At 41.1% G+C, this 17,922-nt stretch overlaps 1 protein-coding gene and 1 long non-coding RNA gene across 3 annotated transcripts in view; both read right to left on the reverse strand.

Moving 5' to 3' along the window:
- ASB4 (ankyrin repeat and SOCS box containing 4) overlaps nucleotides 1-2,064 on the reverse strand; it is a 58,659-nt gene extending 56,595 nt beyond the window's left edge. The window contains exon 1 of the mRNA XM_008686269.2: nucleotides 1,878-2,064. Within this exon, the coding sequence (XP_008684491.2) occupies nucleotides 1,878-2,064 (187 nt within the window). The remainder of the gene's footprint in view (nucleotides 1-1,877) is intronic.
- A 13,105-nt stretch (nucleotides 2,065-15,169) lies between these two features.
- Nucleotides 15,170-17,922, reverse strand: part of LOC103658744 — a 30,806-nt gene continuing 28,053 nt past the window's right edge. For both annotated transcript variants that reach the window (XR_005838596.1, XR_005838595.1), the window contains one exon: nucleotides 15,170-17,385. This is a non-coding gene — a long non-coding RNA (uncharacterized LOC103658744). The remainder of the gene's footprint in view (nucleotides 17,386-17,922) is intronic.

Consider the following 17,922-nt stretch of genomic DNA (forward strand, 5'->3'; position numbering starts at 1 on the left):
AGGCTTTAATCTGGGCTTACGGTTGAAGAGAGAGATTCTTACACCCATATTCATATAAACAGAGAGTACGTGTATTTCTTTCTGTGCACACAAGCATGTGCACACGCACACATACACACAATTCCTGTATAAACCCTGAAAATATGACCACAAATTCTATCATTTCTGCGTATACGTTCACCTGGCATGCATAAGAAATGGAACTTTACTTTTCCTTTCCCAGAGGGTGTAATTTGCTGTTTCCCTAATGGAAAGCCACATCCCACAGTCCTAACACTACGAAAACACCCATGAGTGTGAATGAATTTTTTGCTCTATGAGGACCATAGGAATCAGCTCATATTGACAGAAAGGATTAAAACTGCATTTTCTTCTGATTCAGGGGTGATGACCCCACCGGAAGCAGGAGAAACAGTACCCTTCTCCCCCGGAGCCTGCCCTCAAACTTCCTTTTTCTCACAACCTCAAAATCTCGGGTGATCCATGCAATTTGGCATGTTTAGGAGATGGGGAAAGGCGGTCTTCACAACTCAGTGTTAAATAAATTACACTGCCTTGGACCTAAGTTATTTTCATCAGCACACACATAAGCTTAAAAGACACCTTAAAAACATACTTAGCGTTCAGTCTTTCACCGAACAAATCCAGAAGGTGAAGGTAATCTGATTATATGGTATGCAGTCCTTCTTTCTAACAAAGCCCCATCAACTACTTTTTAAAAAACAAACCTCCTCATTATCTTCCAGTCAAAATAGCAATACCAATTTATGATAAAGCCCTCCAGGAAAAATCACAAACACAGTCACTGGCCGCCACTGTTCTATCCTTTCCTCCAGAACTAACAACCAGAGTACAGTAAATTAATGTGGAAATATATACCATTAACGTTAGTTTCTGAAAATTGATGGTGCTGATGATTTATATGTGAATGGAAAGTACTTTCAACATGAAGAAAGAATCGCTCTCTCTCTCCCAATGCCGAACACAAGACCTTATCATCTATTTTGTTTAAACAGAAGTGATGTCGAACGCGGTGCTTGTTTGTTGTCTGCTCACCAGATGGCCTCGCTACTCAAGTTCCCCATTAACTAGCTGATTTGGGAAATCAGAATGTACGCACTTCTAATTTATTTCTGATTTCTTAAGCGTGGGCTCCAGAAAATCCCTTGATTAAAAAAAAAAAAATTCAGTTCTCATTCTTGTTACCCCTCGTTCTTTAAAAGGCAGACATCCTGTATTTAGGACCACTGCAGTTTTGATCTATTATGGTAGTCAAGGGAAAAAAGTTAACTTTTTGGGTTTTCTGGTTTCAGCTTTTTGCCTGAACTAAAACCTCATTACCATGATAAGGACCATCAAGGTGCATTAAGGCAGAGCCTCACCCAGTCATTAACCCTCCAAATGAGGGCAAAAATCCCCTTTTCCATCCAGATAGATACAGAGATGATATACCTTTAAGTGGCTGTGTGAGCAGGGAGCTAGCAGCCTGTCCCCAAGGCAGTCACACTGTCTGGATCAGATCTTAGCAGCCTGTTTAGCCATAATCTAAAGATGTTTTCTTTAAGCTGTGTCATTTTAGGCAGAACACTTAGAAATAAAAGCAAAGTACACAAATAAACATGATTGTCCAGGATTTCAAATTCCAGACATAAGGATAGAGAAAGAAGAGAAAAGAAAAGACAGAGCGAAAGAAAGAAATACACATATATACCCCATGATGCTATCTAGTTAAAAAGAGAGAAAAGATGAAGTCAGAAACATTTTTAAAAATCTATACTTAAACCATAAGAGCTACTGGTTTAGAGTGGGTGACCGACGCTGTGCATTACAAAAAATCCATTTTCTATCGATTTTATAATCACACCTATAATTTTTACCTTGTTTATAAGATGCCAAAACCATATTCTCATCTTCAACTTCAAAAACCGTGTCCACATCTATTAGCCTTTGGATTAAAATGGCCTTCAGTTTTCCGAAGTCATTTGACTTTAGAGCGTCAAGGAAATTTCTCTTAACTAACTTGGCAGCTGCAGACTTAGTAAAAGGGGTGGCGGCGCCTTCCATCCTTCCTCTCCCTCTGGAAGCTTTGTTGTGATTTATCAGGAGAGCGGCACCAAGCAAACAGGCACATGCTGGAGAGCCCACAAACTGTCGGCTAATTTTATCCCAAAGTTATGCTGATCCGTTCTATTTATATAGGGATCATTTCAAACTTCAAAATATCCTTCTTGGCTGTCACTGCCTTTTCAGGTCTTTTAAACTGGTTCTATACTAACAGATTCATTGAATAATATACCGTGTCAATATCAAGGAAAACCCTTGCAACACATTTCGGAGAACGAAATGTCAGTATTATTTCTTATGTGATCAAAGCAATAGCTTAAGATTTAAAAGCTCTTAATGCTTTTTTTCCCCCTCTCAGTAAAAACATCTGGTGCCCAACTGGAGATCCAGCGCCCTGCTCTGATTAACCAATAGCCAAAAATGAAAATTTGTTACAGTTGCTGATACATGTGCCTCTGAAAACCTATAATAATTTTGTAATATAAGCCCACAGAATCAAGCAGAGTTGTACACATTGGAAAACAAACAGAAGGTTTTCAAGTGACCTAGACTTGAGCAATTTCAACATCGTGAAAGAAAGCGGAGTAGGGTATGGTGGCAGGACTGTTTCAGGTAAAAAGAGACTAAAGAGACAAAACAGGCAAGTGCAGTGAGTGAATGAACTTTATTTAACCCTGTATTTTAAAAACAGAAAAAACTATATCTCGGGGCAAATGCGGAAATACGAATACAGACTAGCTATTACTTCGTAGTACGGAAGTACTGTTAATGTTTCAAGGCACAGGAGAGGGGCTGTGTTATATAGAAACATATCCTTATTCTTAAGTGATGCATTAAGGGGTAAATTGCCATGATGGCTAAAACTTCTTTTCAAATAGTTCGGAAATGGGGAATTAAATGTGTATGTATATATACACACACACGTGTGTGTGCCTGTGTAAGTGTATGTGTATGGGGGGGAGTAAATAGGAACAGAGAAAGAAAGCTAACGTGGCAAAAAGTTGAAAGTTGGCAAATCTAATGAAGGAGCTCTGGGTGTCCATTATATTATTCTTTCAGCTTTTCTGTGAGTTTGAATATTTTCCAAATGAAAAGTTAGAGAGAGAAAGTCAAAGTTTAAATTTATAAATCATTAAAAATTAGAAAAATGATGACAGTAAGTATTAATTGGAATGCAGTGAAATGCCATCTTATATAGTGTTGATTAGAGTCAAAACTGGTGCAAACTTTTCTGCAGAATAATTAGCAACATGAGTTAAAAAAATGATAATGGTATTGGATTCTTAGAATTTACTTAAGGATGTAAACATGGATGCATATCATAGCACAATTTTTTAACTTATTTCATTGATGTGCAACCTAAATAGAAGAAAAGGGAAAGTGACAAGTCGTAAGCATACAGCTCATAGAATTTTTACAAAGCGAACACCCCAATGTAGCCAACCCCAGATCGAACCACAGGATAGTCCAAGCGCGCTTTAAACAACTTTTACGTCTCCTTCCAATCCAAACACTCACCCTGAACCCCAATGACAACCATTATCTTGACTTCTAACACTGTGGATTCAGTTTGCTCATTTTTTAATGTTTAAATTTATTGTTAATATTCTTAATTTTTAAATCTTCAAGCTTAACATTGTATAAAATATTTGACCCAAACAGAAAGATGGATAAATGAGTGAAAATGTATGTGTGGGTAATGTTAATAGAAAAAATTTTGGAAGCAATCTAAATGACCAATAGTAGAAAATTTGATAAACAAATTACGGCATATCCACATAATGCAATGTCAGTCATTATGATTCGGTGGATATATACTTATTAAAAATGTCTATGAGGGGGGCGCCTGGGTGGTACAGCGGTTAAGCGTCTGCCTTCGGCTCAGGGTGTGATCCCGATGTTGTGGGATCGAGCCCCGCATCAGGCTCCTCTGCTATGAGCCTGCTTCTTCCTCTCCCACTCCTCCTGCTTGTGTTCCCTCTCTCACTGGCTGTCTTTATCTCTGTCAAATAAATAAATAAAATCTTTAAAAAAAAAAAAAATGTCTATGAGGGGCACCTGGGTAGCTCAGCCTGTTAAGCATCTGTCTTTGGCTCAGTTCATGATCTCAGGGTCCTGGGATCGGGCACCAGATCGGTCTCTCTGCTCAGCAGGGAGTCTGCTCCTCCCTCTCCCTCTATGCTCTCTCACTTTTGCTCTCTCTCAAGTAAATAAACAAAATCTTTAGGGGCACCTGGGTGGCGCAGTCATTAAGCATCTGCCTTTGGCTCAGGGCGTGATCCCGGTGCTCTGGGATCGAGCCCCACATCAGGCTCCTCCGCTGGGAGCCTGCTTCTTCCTCTCCCACTCCCCCAGCTTGTGTTCCCTCTCTCACTGGCTCTCTCTCTGTGTCAAATAAATAAATAAATAAAATCTTTTAAAAAATTAAAAAATCTTTAAAAAATAATGATAATAACAATAACATTAAAATGTGAGCTAGACAATTTATTAAATAGTACATGTAGCTTAAAATCTTTAAATATTTAAATTTATATAGTGTACAAATATACATTTGTATAAATTACATAATTTGTACAATTATATATACTTATATAATTCGTACATATTTATATAATATACAAATGTTTAGATACATATACTATATGCATACATAGGGGAAAAAAGTCTGTAAGCATCTATTTCCAAATATCATGAGCTTTTATTTCCTTGTGGTAAGATTACATTTGATTTCTTTTTTATCTCTTTCTTATTTTCTGAATTCATCTACAATGAGTATATATTACATTTGTGATAAGAAAGTGTTTCTGTATATGTATAATACTAATATGTATATAGGGATAACTTGTTAACTCAGAATAACGACAGAATTGTGAGTTCCAGGAAGTAAGAAACTGAATTCTTCTATGTCCTTGGTGCCTAGCATGAATGAATAAATGAATAAAGAGTTATTTATTGATTATTTACAAGGTCCTTAGCACAGTGCTTGGTGGCAAATAAGACACCACTGTGTCTTTGATATCCACGTGGGAACTCATGTAGAAATACAGCATTTATTGATATTACTGATATGTTTTATCCCTTTTTGACAAAACTAAAAGGGAAAAAAAACATTCCTGGCAGAAGAAACAAAGAGATCAAGGAGTTTTGCATTATTGGAGGCTAATTTTTGCTAAAGAAGTCCACCAAAATGGAATCTATGGAAAATGAAGACCAAATTTCACAAGATGGGGGCGGGGGGAAGCTCATTTTAAATTCATCTTAAAAAATAAGGGCAAAAATTATGGGGAACATTTTTTCACCTAGTATTTAACAACATTTAAGTTGACAGAGCTATGTGTATTCATTGGACCACAAAACAAATAGTTTACTATTTTCGAGGTAAGATCATTCTTCTGATCCAATTTTATAATAACATGAAGCAATATCCTTTACCTTTGGAGTGACTTTTGTCAAATTAATATAAAAAAGATCATATTTACAAAAGTGTTCAAGAGCTTCATCAGTTTTGCCAAGGGCCCGTCTTCATTGTTTGACATTCCGGTGACTTTCAAACCCAGTGGCTGCAGTTCCCACTGAAATACTTATTAATCCTTATGTTTTCAAACTCTCCTCATTCGATTATTAACTAATGAGGATTAGTAAATAGTTTTGTATGTTATTTGGGCAGTTCCCTTACATTTTCATCAACTTCATGAAATCTTACCTCATTTACAAAATGCGCGATTTCACTTTGCAATGGACGGCAGGTAATCAGAGTGAGCTCTGGACTCTGCAAAGATGCGTTGTCAGATTAGAGTTTGCCCCCCCACTTAGGGCCCAAGAGAGTGAACAATCAATTGAAAGGCCCCGTCATTGTAACGGTAATGAAGTTTTAAATCTAACCCTACATTCCAAATCTTACATTTTTCTGCTTTCAAGAATATACAATGAGTTAAAGGGAAAGGGAGGCAAATACCATGAATATTGAAAAGAAAATACAAGATAATACGTGATTCTCACATCCTGGTTCACAAGCAATCCATTCCATTACCGGAAAATGAGAGTCAGTATTTTCTTTGTTACATCGAGCCAAAATTGCCTACCCATAATTTTTTTTTCATTGGGTCTAATTATGAACGTGCAATCATACATTTATTCCATTCTCATCCTTAATGAATTTCTGACATTTGAAAATAGCATCCTATCTCTTAACATTTTTTTCCTTGACTAGTATCAACTGGTCCCTATTTGGGAGTGGTTTTCAGAATTCTCTTGTCCTGCCTGCTCTCCCGGATCCTCTCTAGTTTATTGTTGAATGCCCCTCTTAAATTTGGGGGCCTAAAATGGAACATAATATGCCTAGAGGGAGCTGACAACTAGGGAGTATGATAGGGACACTGGGGGACACTGCTTTTGTTGATATTGTTTTACTATTCCTAGGAGGCACTTTGCAAGCGTGCCTCATGCTACAGTTGTAATTTCTTCCGCAGATACTTACCGAGCATCCGCCATGCGCCAGACGCTTATTCGGAGCACTGGCGGTACAGCAGTGAACAAAACAGACAAAAATCCCTGCCCTGTGGGTCTTAGTGTTGCTAACGGATTTAAGGAAAACTGGAAGTCCCCAGACCTCTCCAATCTCCTGTATACCAGGATTGCTCACAAAGCTGCAAATTCACTAAATTTCGTAGAGAAACAATGTAGTTTCTTTATATTCGATTAACTGCTCGGATCCTCCCTTTACGGGTTCTGCACCTTAGTGGCAAAGGGAAGGACAACTTAATATGTTTAGTCTGATTCAAATTTTTAGCAGTCTCTTTAGGTAAATGTTCAGTCGCTGTGAATAAAATTCTCTACCGTTGAGAGTTCTGAGTTTCCCTCTAAGATGGTTTCTGGAAATATGGGATATGTATAGGAACAATATTCAAAATACTAATATTTAACAACCAGGATCAGTTAGAAGAGACTTTGACCGTAAATAATCAGTATGGCCAGACTAGTGTATAGGAGATGAATATCAGTCAGAGGTAGGAGTGTAGCTGCTATGATCTCATGGGGAGAGGGAGGGTCCTCAGATGGACTCATTGTCCTGGAAACCCTCCCGGATCTCCACGGCAGAGTGGCAGAGTGGCTCCTTTAAATTGTTCCTGACTCTATTCAGATTTCCAGCTCCCACCATCAGAGCACATGATCCCGGTCAATTGTCTCTAGATGTGATACCTTCAAACACGGCAGCCTTCTGATTACGTTAATGCAATGTATACACAGGAAACCCCAAGTCCTCTCTTCAGGCACTGCCACTTCCTCACACTTCGTGAGGAGCTAAGCCTCCTTCTTGTCATCTGTTTAGGGCCAGAATGGACACAGACCTAAGCTGAGGGTTGGGGTTCTCCAAGGAGTCTACACTCTTCCTGACGCTGGCCACTCACCTCCATGTCCTTAGACCCTCTCAGGCATATCTGGTTGTTTCTAGGTCTTCTCCCCCGCCACTGCTCTCCCAAAGTTCAACCCTGGATGAACATTTTAAGTGTGTGAACACGGATGAGAACACGGCATCCAATCTCTCGATCAACCTGTAGTTCTTCTCCCTCAAGATGTCCAGCCTTGCTGGCTAGAAAGGTCCAGTCTTGGATATTTTGCTTCCTCTTTAACTTTTCTTTTTTTCCCCTTAGCAAGCTTGACCTCCCACCATAGGTGGAAAAGTTGTCACCTTTGCATTGTGGAGGAAACTCTGTGATCCTGAATTTTTGGGCATGGTCCTCGATACACAAAAGAAGGAGTTAAAGTGATCTCGAAAAATCCTTATTTTCTTAATAAGCCTGATTTTTACAACATTGTCTTTCTAAAAGTGAGCATTGGGTCTTAAATTTGATCAATGGCCAATTTGTCCTAGGCTGTTCCATACTTTCTTTCCTTGGGTTGATAGACTTCAAGACTTGGCCCTGAAAGCTATAAAAAATGTGATTTTAACATAAGTAAAAAGCATTGATTTAATATTTGGAAACAAATTTACAGTTTTAACCTAGAGAAAGAACCTTGTTTCTTCCCACAGAAGCTATTTCAGTCCCATCTCTTGGCCATAAAAATAAACACATCTAAACTTGGTGGAATAATTTGAGAAAACAGCGAATTTCCATGCAGAAATGTATAAAACTGAGAAAGTTACCTGTATTATGATGCTAAAAAAAATCAATCATTGACCAACTTACTTGAGCAGCAGAGGATAAAATCAAGAGATAAGCACTTGCACTTACAAAACAAATAGCAGTTTAATTAAATTGCCCATCAAAGTCACTCTAACATACAGGAAGCCAGGTGACCAAGGCGAATAAAACAGAGACCTGCCTTTATTATTCAGATCATCCCTTCAAGCCACCATCTCTCTAAACCTCGGGAGGCCATATTTTCACAGTGGTCATGTTTCATGCTGTCCATCCGGGCCTGTCAGAAATCCCTGTCTCCTCAACTCTTAAAAATGAAAACTCTTCAACCTGTAAGACGAGTTTTTTATTAGTGTTTCACGACACAGCCGGGACAGTGTCCTCTGCCCTTGGAACAAAATGAAGAGCTTTCTGACAAGGCGATGATATTGTGGCAAGTGGCCCATAAGACCCTCTCGTACTCTCTGAGGACCTCCGGGGGCCGGAGCGATCACGGAAACTTGGCGGCGTGTTTTCTTGATGCCCGTGGACAACACAATCTGGCCGCCTGGCGTATCTTCTCTGGAACACAAATAGCCCCTTGGTCCTTTATGGCATTTAAACATGAATTTGATGCTATTAAGCCAGCAATTACCCGTCAAATGCAGTCATAAGGAAGAAATTCGAAGCCAAGGTTTCTAAAATATACCTACAGAAACGGAAATTTCTATGAAGACGGATCCCCACTGGGCCTCCCTGACTTCCCCCGGCGGATGAATTAGGGTGTCCTTGCCATCAGCTCACGGAAATGGTTGATACAGCGATCTGATATCCCTTTCTTCTTAGTTGTTATCCTTGAGTCCACCATGTATCATCTTACTCGTTACATGTCATCTGGGTTTGTTTGCCAGTGTTTTGTTTCTGTTCTTGTGAGAACTTTGTATAAAGAGCTTTTGGGTGTAGGTGACACCAACAAATGGAACTGGCTTAAACGGTAAAGAAGGTTTATTCGTTCACATAATGGATAATTTTGCGGCATGGGTTTCAGGAGAGCCCTGATCCAGGGCTCTGCACTGTCAACAAGGCTCCTCCAAGTTGGTGGTATATGTTAGTAGCATAATTCGGTTATGGTTACTTCTGGTGTACAGATTCGGAAAACCAAGAACCAAAGACTATAAGTGATTTATTTAAGGTCAAATGGCAAATAAATCACAGATCCTAGACTCAAGCCTACATCTAGAGACTCTAAAACCACTGACATTGTAGAGCTGAGACTTTTTATACAGTTTTGTTTAGGTTAATAACGGACATTATATTACGATCACTGAGTACCCTGGGGAAAAAAATCTGCTTATGTTTATCTCTTAATTCAATGAATATTTAGAGAACTTATTGTGGGCCAGTCACTCTTTAGCTATCTCTTGCTACATAACAAATAACCCCAAAATGTACTGGCTTCAAGCACTAATAATAGTATCTCTCATGGTTTCTGTGAGTCAGGAATGCAAGACAGGACACAGTGGGAAAGGCTTGTCTCCGCAAATGCTATTTGAGGCTGTAGCTGAAAAACTCAAAGGCTAGGAGTTAGAAGATCCCCTTCTAAAATGGCTTGGTCATTTGGCTGGCACGTTGGTGCTGACAATCTGGTTCCTGTCCATGGACTCCATGGTGCTGTATGAATGTCCTCATGGTACAGCAGCTGTAGGAGATCAGACAATTTAAAAAACAGACAGCAAAATAGATAGTTTGTCAGGTGGTAATACACGCCACCGAGAAAAATCAACTCGGGAAGGTCTAGGGTCATAGCCCACCCACAAGTTACTCTTGTACAGATTAGAAAAAGATGGGCTCCTCTGGGCCTATAAATAAGGAAAAACATCCTGTACTCCCAGGCTGGGCCTGGAGAGGTGTTACGGCCCTGGAAAGCATTGCAATTTCAAATATATGATCAGGGAAATCCTCACTTTTCCTGAGCAAAAACTTGAAGGAAATGTGAGACGAAGTCATGCTGATCTCTAGGGGAAGAGCTTTCTAGGCCACAGGAACAGGAGACGTGAAGACCCTGAGATCAGGAAAAGAAGGTGGCCCTAAGAGGCCATCTTTATTTAGATGCTTCCACCTCTTTTAGGTATTTTTAAAGCTCCATAAAGCATAGGAGTGTAAACTTATGGATACCCATCTACTTCATTTTTTCTGCTTCTTGAACCCAAGTGCAATTCAATTCTCTCAAAGTTTAGCCTAGAACAACATCTTCATATTTGCTCTATGTCTGGCCTGATACCTTGTAGGCTCTCAAAAATGGCTTATAACAGAGGATAATTTCATATTTTCCACAGGTAAGCAGTAAAATGCACATTTTATTTTATCTATGGGTATTCAATCCTGAAGTGGAGCAAACACGAAGAAAAATTCCAAACCACATTAGGGTTCCAATTCTCTATCTTCCAAGGCCACTATGTGACCCTCAATCTTAGAGCATGGCAATAGGATTATAACAAAGACCTAAAAAAAAAAACCAAAAACTAGTAGAATTAGAACTATACTTTTATAACAGTGCAGATCAATTCTGTGTTAAGCATACTATTTCATGAGAATAATTCCCAAGGTTGTAAGAATCAAATGAAACAATGTACATGCTTTGCACATTGTAAAGCATTCTAGAAGCATTACAGGACTACTATTGCTGCCTTTCATATCACTAGAATAGCAGAACTTCCCAACTCTCCTGAGGAAGACTATATCGTGTTACTGTAAAAGAGCGTGGATAGGGAAACCTGGATGGTTTCCAGTTCCGGTGATAATTAGCTGTGTGTTTGAATAATTCAAAATACCTCTCAGTGACTCAGTTTCCTCTAAGTAAAATAAGACATACTAAACCCACTTCTCAGCCTGTAGTTTCTTTCTCTCATTGAATAGAGTGTCTCCTGGATACTGGCAAAACTTGGCAATGTTTTACAAGGGCAGAAGTTTTTGCTGTGATTTTCTGAACAGGCTGCCCATGACCCTTGCCCACAGACAGGGTCAGTTCCGTCTTCAACCAGTGGGGGGCGCTGGAAGAACTCTCAAAACCAGGCCAGTTCCAAAGTCCTGCACGTCTATACTCTCGGTGGTAATTACAAACCGGAAGTGTGCATTTAGCACAAAATCTGTCTTTAAAAAGTCCCACAAATGGCTGAAAGGATTGCTTTGTAAACAACAGGGGTCAAAGTCCTACTCAAGCACATCTTCGCTTAGAACTCTATGGCCTGGCATCCCTCACTTTGGAACGCTGGGGTGATTCTTCGGCCACGACTTCGCACTTCTTGAAACTAATATGAGAACAAACCAGCTGTCTTTCACGTGAGAGTATTTAAACTGAATTTGTAGTGAATCACTGAGCTCTCCCGGAGCATCTTGGTCACTGGCACGACGTTAGATTGTTCTCTTTCATTTGCTCCCTTTATGGATGGCGGATGATACAATGGCTGGATTGACAGAAGTAATAACCAAGCACTGGTCCACCTGAATTTTGACAGACTATACATCGAATGTCATCGTTGACTGTGAAAGACAAGGTTTCTTGAGATGAAACATCCCGCGCACACAGCGGGGGCATTAGCTCTGTGCTCCAGGTCTCCTAGCAACTGCCCTGCATTTACGTGCCCTTCCGGCACAGTTTAAACATCAACGCCAGCTTGTATTTCCATCCCTCACCCTGTTACACGCGTCACGAAATCAACTCCAGGGAATAATTTACCATCATTTTGTCTCATCAGAACATTAACCTCACGATTGTGCTCCAAGCGGTATCTGCATCCTCTTCTTACTTTTGACAAATTTATGAAGCAGAAGGTGTAGTTAGGGAAGAAAATTGTCCTTCCCTTTCAGGTATTAAAGACATCAGAGTGTTCTGAATTGTCTTTTCTAACATTCTGGGACTTTTTTTTTTTTTTTTTTAAAGACCTACAGCTCTCAGAAGCCGGTAAGCTGTTTGCCAATTTCAAAGATTCATCAACTTTATTTTCTGTCTGTGGAGATAACCTACACTGGGAATGCCCACAAAGTGCATGAGAGCCGTTTGCGCTGGAACGGTGCTGAGCCCAACACATAATCTCTGCGTTCTTGCGGAGAGAATTTTGCATGAGTCATGCAGACAAAGCTTCACTTAGGGCTGGGGGAGGGGCTCGGGAGGAAGGAAGAGGATATTTACAGGAAAATCACAGGGAAAGAAAAACATTCTTGCTTTTTAAAGAATGTGTTTACTTGTCAGGTTAGAATCACAGAATTATCGACTGGAAAGCAGTTTTGACTGAAGTGTATCAAACCTAACTCCATTTAAGAAAGTAGCGAGGCCACACAGCCTATGTGACTTGCTCAAAATTACATAGTTAATTAGTGGCAAACTGAAGGCTCCAACCTAGTGTCGAGCTTCATACTTTTAGTTTCTGAACCGCACCGTGCTGTCTGCCTACAGTTCCTTACGTCACCCTGAACGGGCTTACCAGTGTGCAGAAAAAAAGAGGCAGCCACGTTGGTTTACATGATAAAGGTATTCTACTGTCTTTACAGTGGCTACATTTATGAAAACTTTACAAATTTATAAAGTAAGCAGAACCATTCATTATTTTGTAGATGTGATATTTTTAATGTGGTCCCTATATATTTGGGGATTCAAAAACTATCACAGAGTTCATCCTTTGGCAGATACCTTCACGATGCTACTTTAAAAGTGAATCAACAAACCCAGCTTCAAACAACAAAGCACATTTTAAAGCTGCACACATTTCTCTGGAGAGAGCATCAAAATTAAAACCGTGCGGCCGGCTGTCTCTTAGAAGCTGTCTTTACCACGGCAGGCCGCATGATGGCAGTGTTCCTCGGCAAATGAAGCCGGAAGAACAGCGGCAGGATCCCTGAGGAGGGAAAAATCTGAGCCAATGCAGATAAAACGTGATCTAGATTAAATCGCAAATATAGATTAAAATTTGGGGGGGGGGGTTATCCACCTAAACCATATCTTTCCTTATCATATTTTCCCAACAATGAATTTCCCTGTTCAGAATTTGCCACGGGTTTATGATGTTATAGATGAATTTCAAGACCTGAGTGGCTAACACATACATACATATAAATTAAACGTTGTTTGGAGGAGGAGGGGGGGGCTGCCCGTTTCTTGTTTGTTTTCACCGCAGTGGTAGTAAGAGCGCTTAAAATAATAAACTAAATACGTTTTGTACCGTGTATCTTCAGATTCTTTCCAGACCGTTATTGTTTTATGAATCTCTGTCTTTTGGTGTGGGAAAGCAAGACGAGCTTGCTTCTCATGCTCACAATTTTCCTTTTAGGCTGAAAATATTCCCTGTAAGACCAGAGTGAGATTTCCTGAGTGTCTTCTAAAAAGGCGTGAAGCCACAGATGGAAGTTAAAGCAGCAGCTACTGTCAGTCAAGGCCCCAGGCAAGACTGTGAAATCAAAGATTTGTTCCCGTTTCCCAGCCCCAGCCCTTTCTAGTGTTGTATGCTGCCCCTTGATAGCTCCAGGGGGTAGAAGAGCTAGGCTCGTCCTCGAGATCTTCCTTCTATTTCTTGATCCCTCCTAGGTGGATTTTGTATTTTAAGCACGGGTTGTAAGCTTTCTATAAATCTTAAAGAGAACGAATGTCAGTTACCTGCAAGGGAATATTCTGGGACAAGTGTGGAACGTACGCCTAACTCATAACAGCTAATAGCCTTGGCCAAAAGCTATCCAATGACTCTCCGGGCTTGCCTGGCAGCCCTGTCACTGCATCCACAACACAACAACGATTGACCAAGTTATTATTGTGTCTGACACTGTGTTAGGTGTTACGTGTGGCAGAAAGAGGAGTAGGGAGCAGGCTTGATCTCAAGAACTCAGGGTCCAAGCAAGACAATACTGGCTACACAAGAATGCAGAATGGGGTATACTGTGAAAGACACATCAAACCCAGGAGGGGAGCAGCTGGAGCATTATGCAGGGAGAGATGGCACCTTCCAGTTGAAGGACCGAGAAAGATTTCAGAAAGGAAATGATATCTGACATAAGATTTTGGTAGAAACCAAGAAGCTCTGGTGACTTGATACATTTGATTATGCCATGGTGCCATCCAGGAATGTGCTCTCTCATGTATCTCCACTTACCAAAGGCCCTTCCCTGTCTTAACTTACGTCAGTTGTCCCTCATGCAGAGAGTGAGGGCATGGGGGAAGAGAATGGTAATCCAATTTCACTAAGATAAGAAGAATCTGAACAGGAGAAGATAACGTTGGAAACATGACTTGGGTCTACAAATATAGGAGGACTTGAGTGCAAATAGAACAGTTGACATTAAATTCAACCTGTAGCGGGGATCACTGAAGCCTGCCAATAATCCAGGTGGCGATTTTACTTCCAAATTCAGTTTCCAGCTGGGTATGGGGAGGGACTATTAAGGAAAGATAGTCATTAAGTATAATTTATGATCTATTTCCTTGCAGCCTGGATTATGATAGCAGTTCTCAAACTTTAAGATATTTCAGAATCATCTGGAAGGCTTGTTACATCACAGGCTGCTGCCCCCCTCCCAAAGTTCTGATTAAGTCTGAGAATTTGTTCAATGCCAATGCTGCTGGCTGGGGGGAGCACACTTAAAGAACAGCTGGTTTATGGGCTCTATAGACTACTTGCCAGGTTAAAGAAAGCCACTGTAAAAAATATTTCTTAAATCCCCCTTCCTTGATTATTGTTTGTATATTTCAATGATCAGGAACATCAGATCATTTTTTCTCTTAACCACATTCCTGTTTGGGATAAAAACCATTCCACTCATGAAAACATGGTATGCATAATGATACAGAAACAAATCTTAAAAATTTGTTTAATTTCCATTTCACAGACCTCATCGATTTGCAACTGTATATTAAACATCATAACCAGTTATCGGGGATGAGAATAACTTAGAATTTTGAAAAAAAAATTAAAAATAATGAAGACACAAGAGAGACATTTAAATGATAATGAGCAAAATGACTGATTATCCCATTTGTTAAATTTTATTTCTTTAAAATATTAAAACATGCAAGTTATGATTAAGTACTATCCTACTTTTATATTCTGACAAAAAGAAAAAGAAAAGAAAGAAAAATGCAAATAGCCAAAAAGAAAAAAAAAATACAAATGGCTGGGGCAATCGTTAAAGTGAACAGCCAGGAAAAGGTAAGGCTAAAGGTCAGGACACTTAGGCTCTTGGGAGCTAACGGGAGGTGTGGAAAGTGTATCAACCTGACCATGTGATCTTCAGTCTGGGCCCTAGCAATCATGGGTGTGTCCCAACTCTTAGCAAATACCACACATAAAAATCCAGCTTTACAGAAAAGGTCAGGATTCATTGAATGTTAAAGCTGGAAGGAGTCTTTGAGATAATTTATGGCTTTATTTCACAGTTGAGGAAGGTGCAGTCTGAAGATGAACCAACGTGCCCAAAGGCACCCAGTTTCTTCTTTCCATCCCCCGCCCCACGAACTCCATAACCAGTGAGTAAATACCCTTCCCCTCTCCGCTTTCCCACAGCATTCACGGGCAAAGACCACAGCCCGGCATTTGCTTACACCAGCCCTGGAGTCCCTCACTATTGTTCCCCATCTGTTGGCTCTGTCTCTCCAACAATGATTGCAAATGCCTCAAAAACAGGAGCGGCTTCTTCATCCCTTTCCTGAATTCCCTATGGATACATTAAGGGGCTGATTATTCCGTTTATTAAAAAAAAAAAAAAAAAAAAAGAATCTCCAAATTACAAAAGCATTCACAATGGGATCTGTATTCTATAGGCTCTTTCAGGTTGCAAGAGCAAGGGAGACCAATTGTGCTCCCCTCGCTAATGGGGGTTTATTGTGAGGACAAACAGGACGCAGACTCAGCAGCTGCACACACAGCCGGGCCCCACCGGGAGCTCCTCGTGGCCCGTCATTGTCCCGGATGAACCTGGAGCTCCTGGCCGGCCATGCAGCTGCTCTTCTGACTTAACAGCATCCCCTCTCTGTGCCTCGGGTCCTTCACCTTTAAAAGAGAGATGATAATAATACCTATCTCATTGGCTTGTTGGGAGGATTAACTGGGTTGACATATGCAAAGCCCTTACAAGGGTGTCTGGGGCATAGTAAATGCTAGAAGATGTTGGCCGCTGTTATTCATTCAGCGTAGCCCCACAGATCTCCTTGAATATGAGGTTTGGGGCTCCTCTGAATGATAGAGGCACAAAATTCTCTTTTTTGTCTTTTTCAAGAAGTGGGCTGTTTCTCCCTTAGAGTTTCTGCTCACTGGTATCATTACTGCCCTGGTTGGAGAAAATCAGCTCACCACCCTTCACTTCGGAAAAGGCCTCAGAGCAACCGATTCCATGGAAACTCGCCATTGGTGAGCAATTATTTATTCTAGTGCCAAACCGCTCGAGCATTGAGAGACCAGAGAGAGGACTTATCAGATGGGCTTCCTTGTACTGAGGCAGTTTGAGTCTTCTCTACAAGTTTTGGCAAATCTCAACTATAGCATGCCGAAATTATGCAAACATCGTGGGATGGCAGATACAAATGTCCGGGAGGAGCCGAGCTGGAATTTTATACGGAGCCCTCTGTTCCTCTGCAGGGGTGATCCTTGGGGCCAGACAGGAACCTAGCTGAGGTTAAGAGTGTTTTATCATTCCGCAAAGAGGCTCCCTGGTCGTTAACCCCGCTGTTGAATTTGGAGCCTGTCCTGAGCCTTTTTGCTCCAGGCTGTGCACGTGGACCTTGGCAGAGCTTCGTTAAAGCCCCTATTAGTGAGAGCTGACTGCTTTCCCCTGTGAAGAAAAGTATTACATTGCAGTAAAATGCAAATCCACTAACAGGCAACTGCAGATTTATCGCACTGCAGTTCCAGAGGAATCACGGGGAAATAGAATCTTCTCTCCCCCGGTAGACCGGAGCTGCAAACTTCTCCAGATTGCTCAGGATTTCCACAGAAGACTAGCTATGTAATTTGCAGGGCCGAGTGCAGAACAGAGACGCAGGACCTTTTGTTCAAAAAGTAAGACTTTCAAGATGGTGACAATAGAGTGTTAATCCAAGCGTGGGGTCATTCAGACCGCAGGGTCCCTAGCGACAGCCCAAGTCACATGCCCACGAAGCTGGATCTGATTCTGTGGGTCACTGAAAAATGACACTTTCCGTTGTGATTCGGACGCATCATATGGCCTATGGGGAGACAATGTGAGCACAGAGATCAACCTTATTTGCCCAAGTCCCTCAGCCCTGGGCACAACCACCAGATTGGGGGGGGGGGAATCAAAATGGCCCATGTTGCTGTGCCTCCACCTACCTTTACTAGTGGTAGTGTAAGTCTGCCCCAAACACACACACACACACACACACACACACACACACACACCTCCCTTCGCTGTGGGTCTGAGAGCGCTCACACTGCCCCTCTGGTCCTTGTGTTCTCTGGGGAGCATCCAGTAAGAGATCAAATGACACAGTGCTTAAGACCCTACAGACTACTTGTGCAATCCTGGGCAACTTGCCTAATGTGTCTGTGCCTTAGTTTCTTTATGTGTAAAGATGTGGATAACAGTAGTCCCTCCCCGAGAGAGCATGGTATGTTAGCACACACAAAGTGAGACTCGTCCTCGGCATACAGTAGGTGCTCCAGAGGCTTGAGCTGTTACTAACCTGCTGCCTTTGCACCCCCACCCCCAGCAGACTCCTGTGTTGCTACCAGCACTGTCCTCA

The sequence above is a fragment of the Ursus maritimus genome, unplaced genomic scaffold, assembly GCF_017311325.1.
Source record: "Ursus maritimus isolate PB19 unplaced genomic scaffold, ASM1731132v1 scaffold_3, whole genome shotgun sequence".
Classification (NCBI taxonomy): Eukaryota; Metazoa; Chordata; class Mammalia; order Carnivora; family Ursidae; genus Ursus; species Ursus maritimus.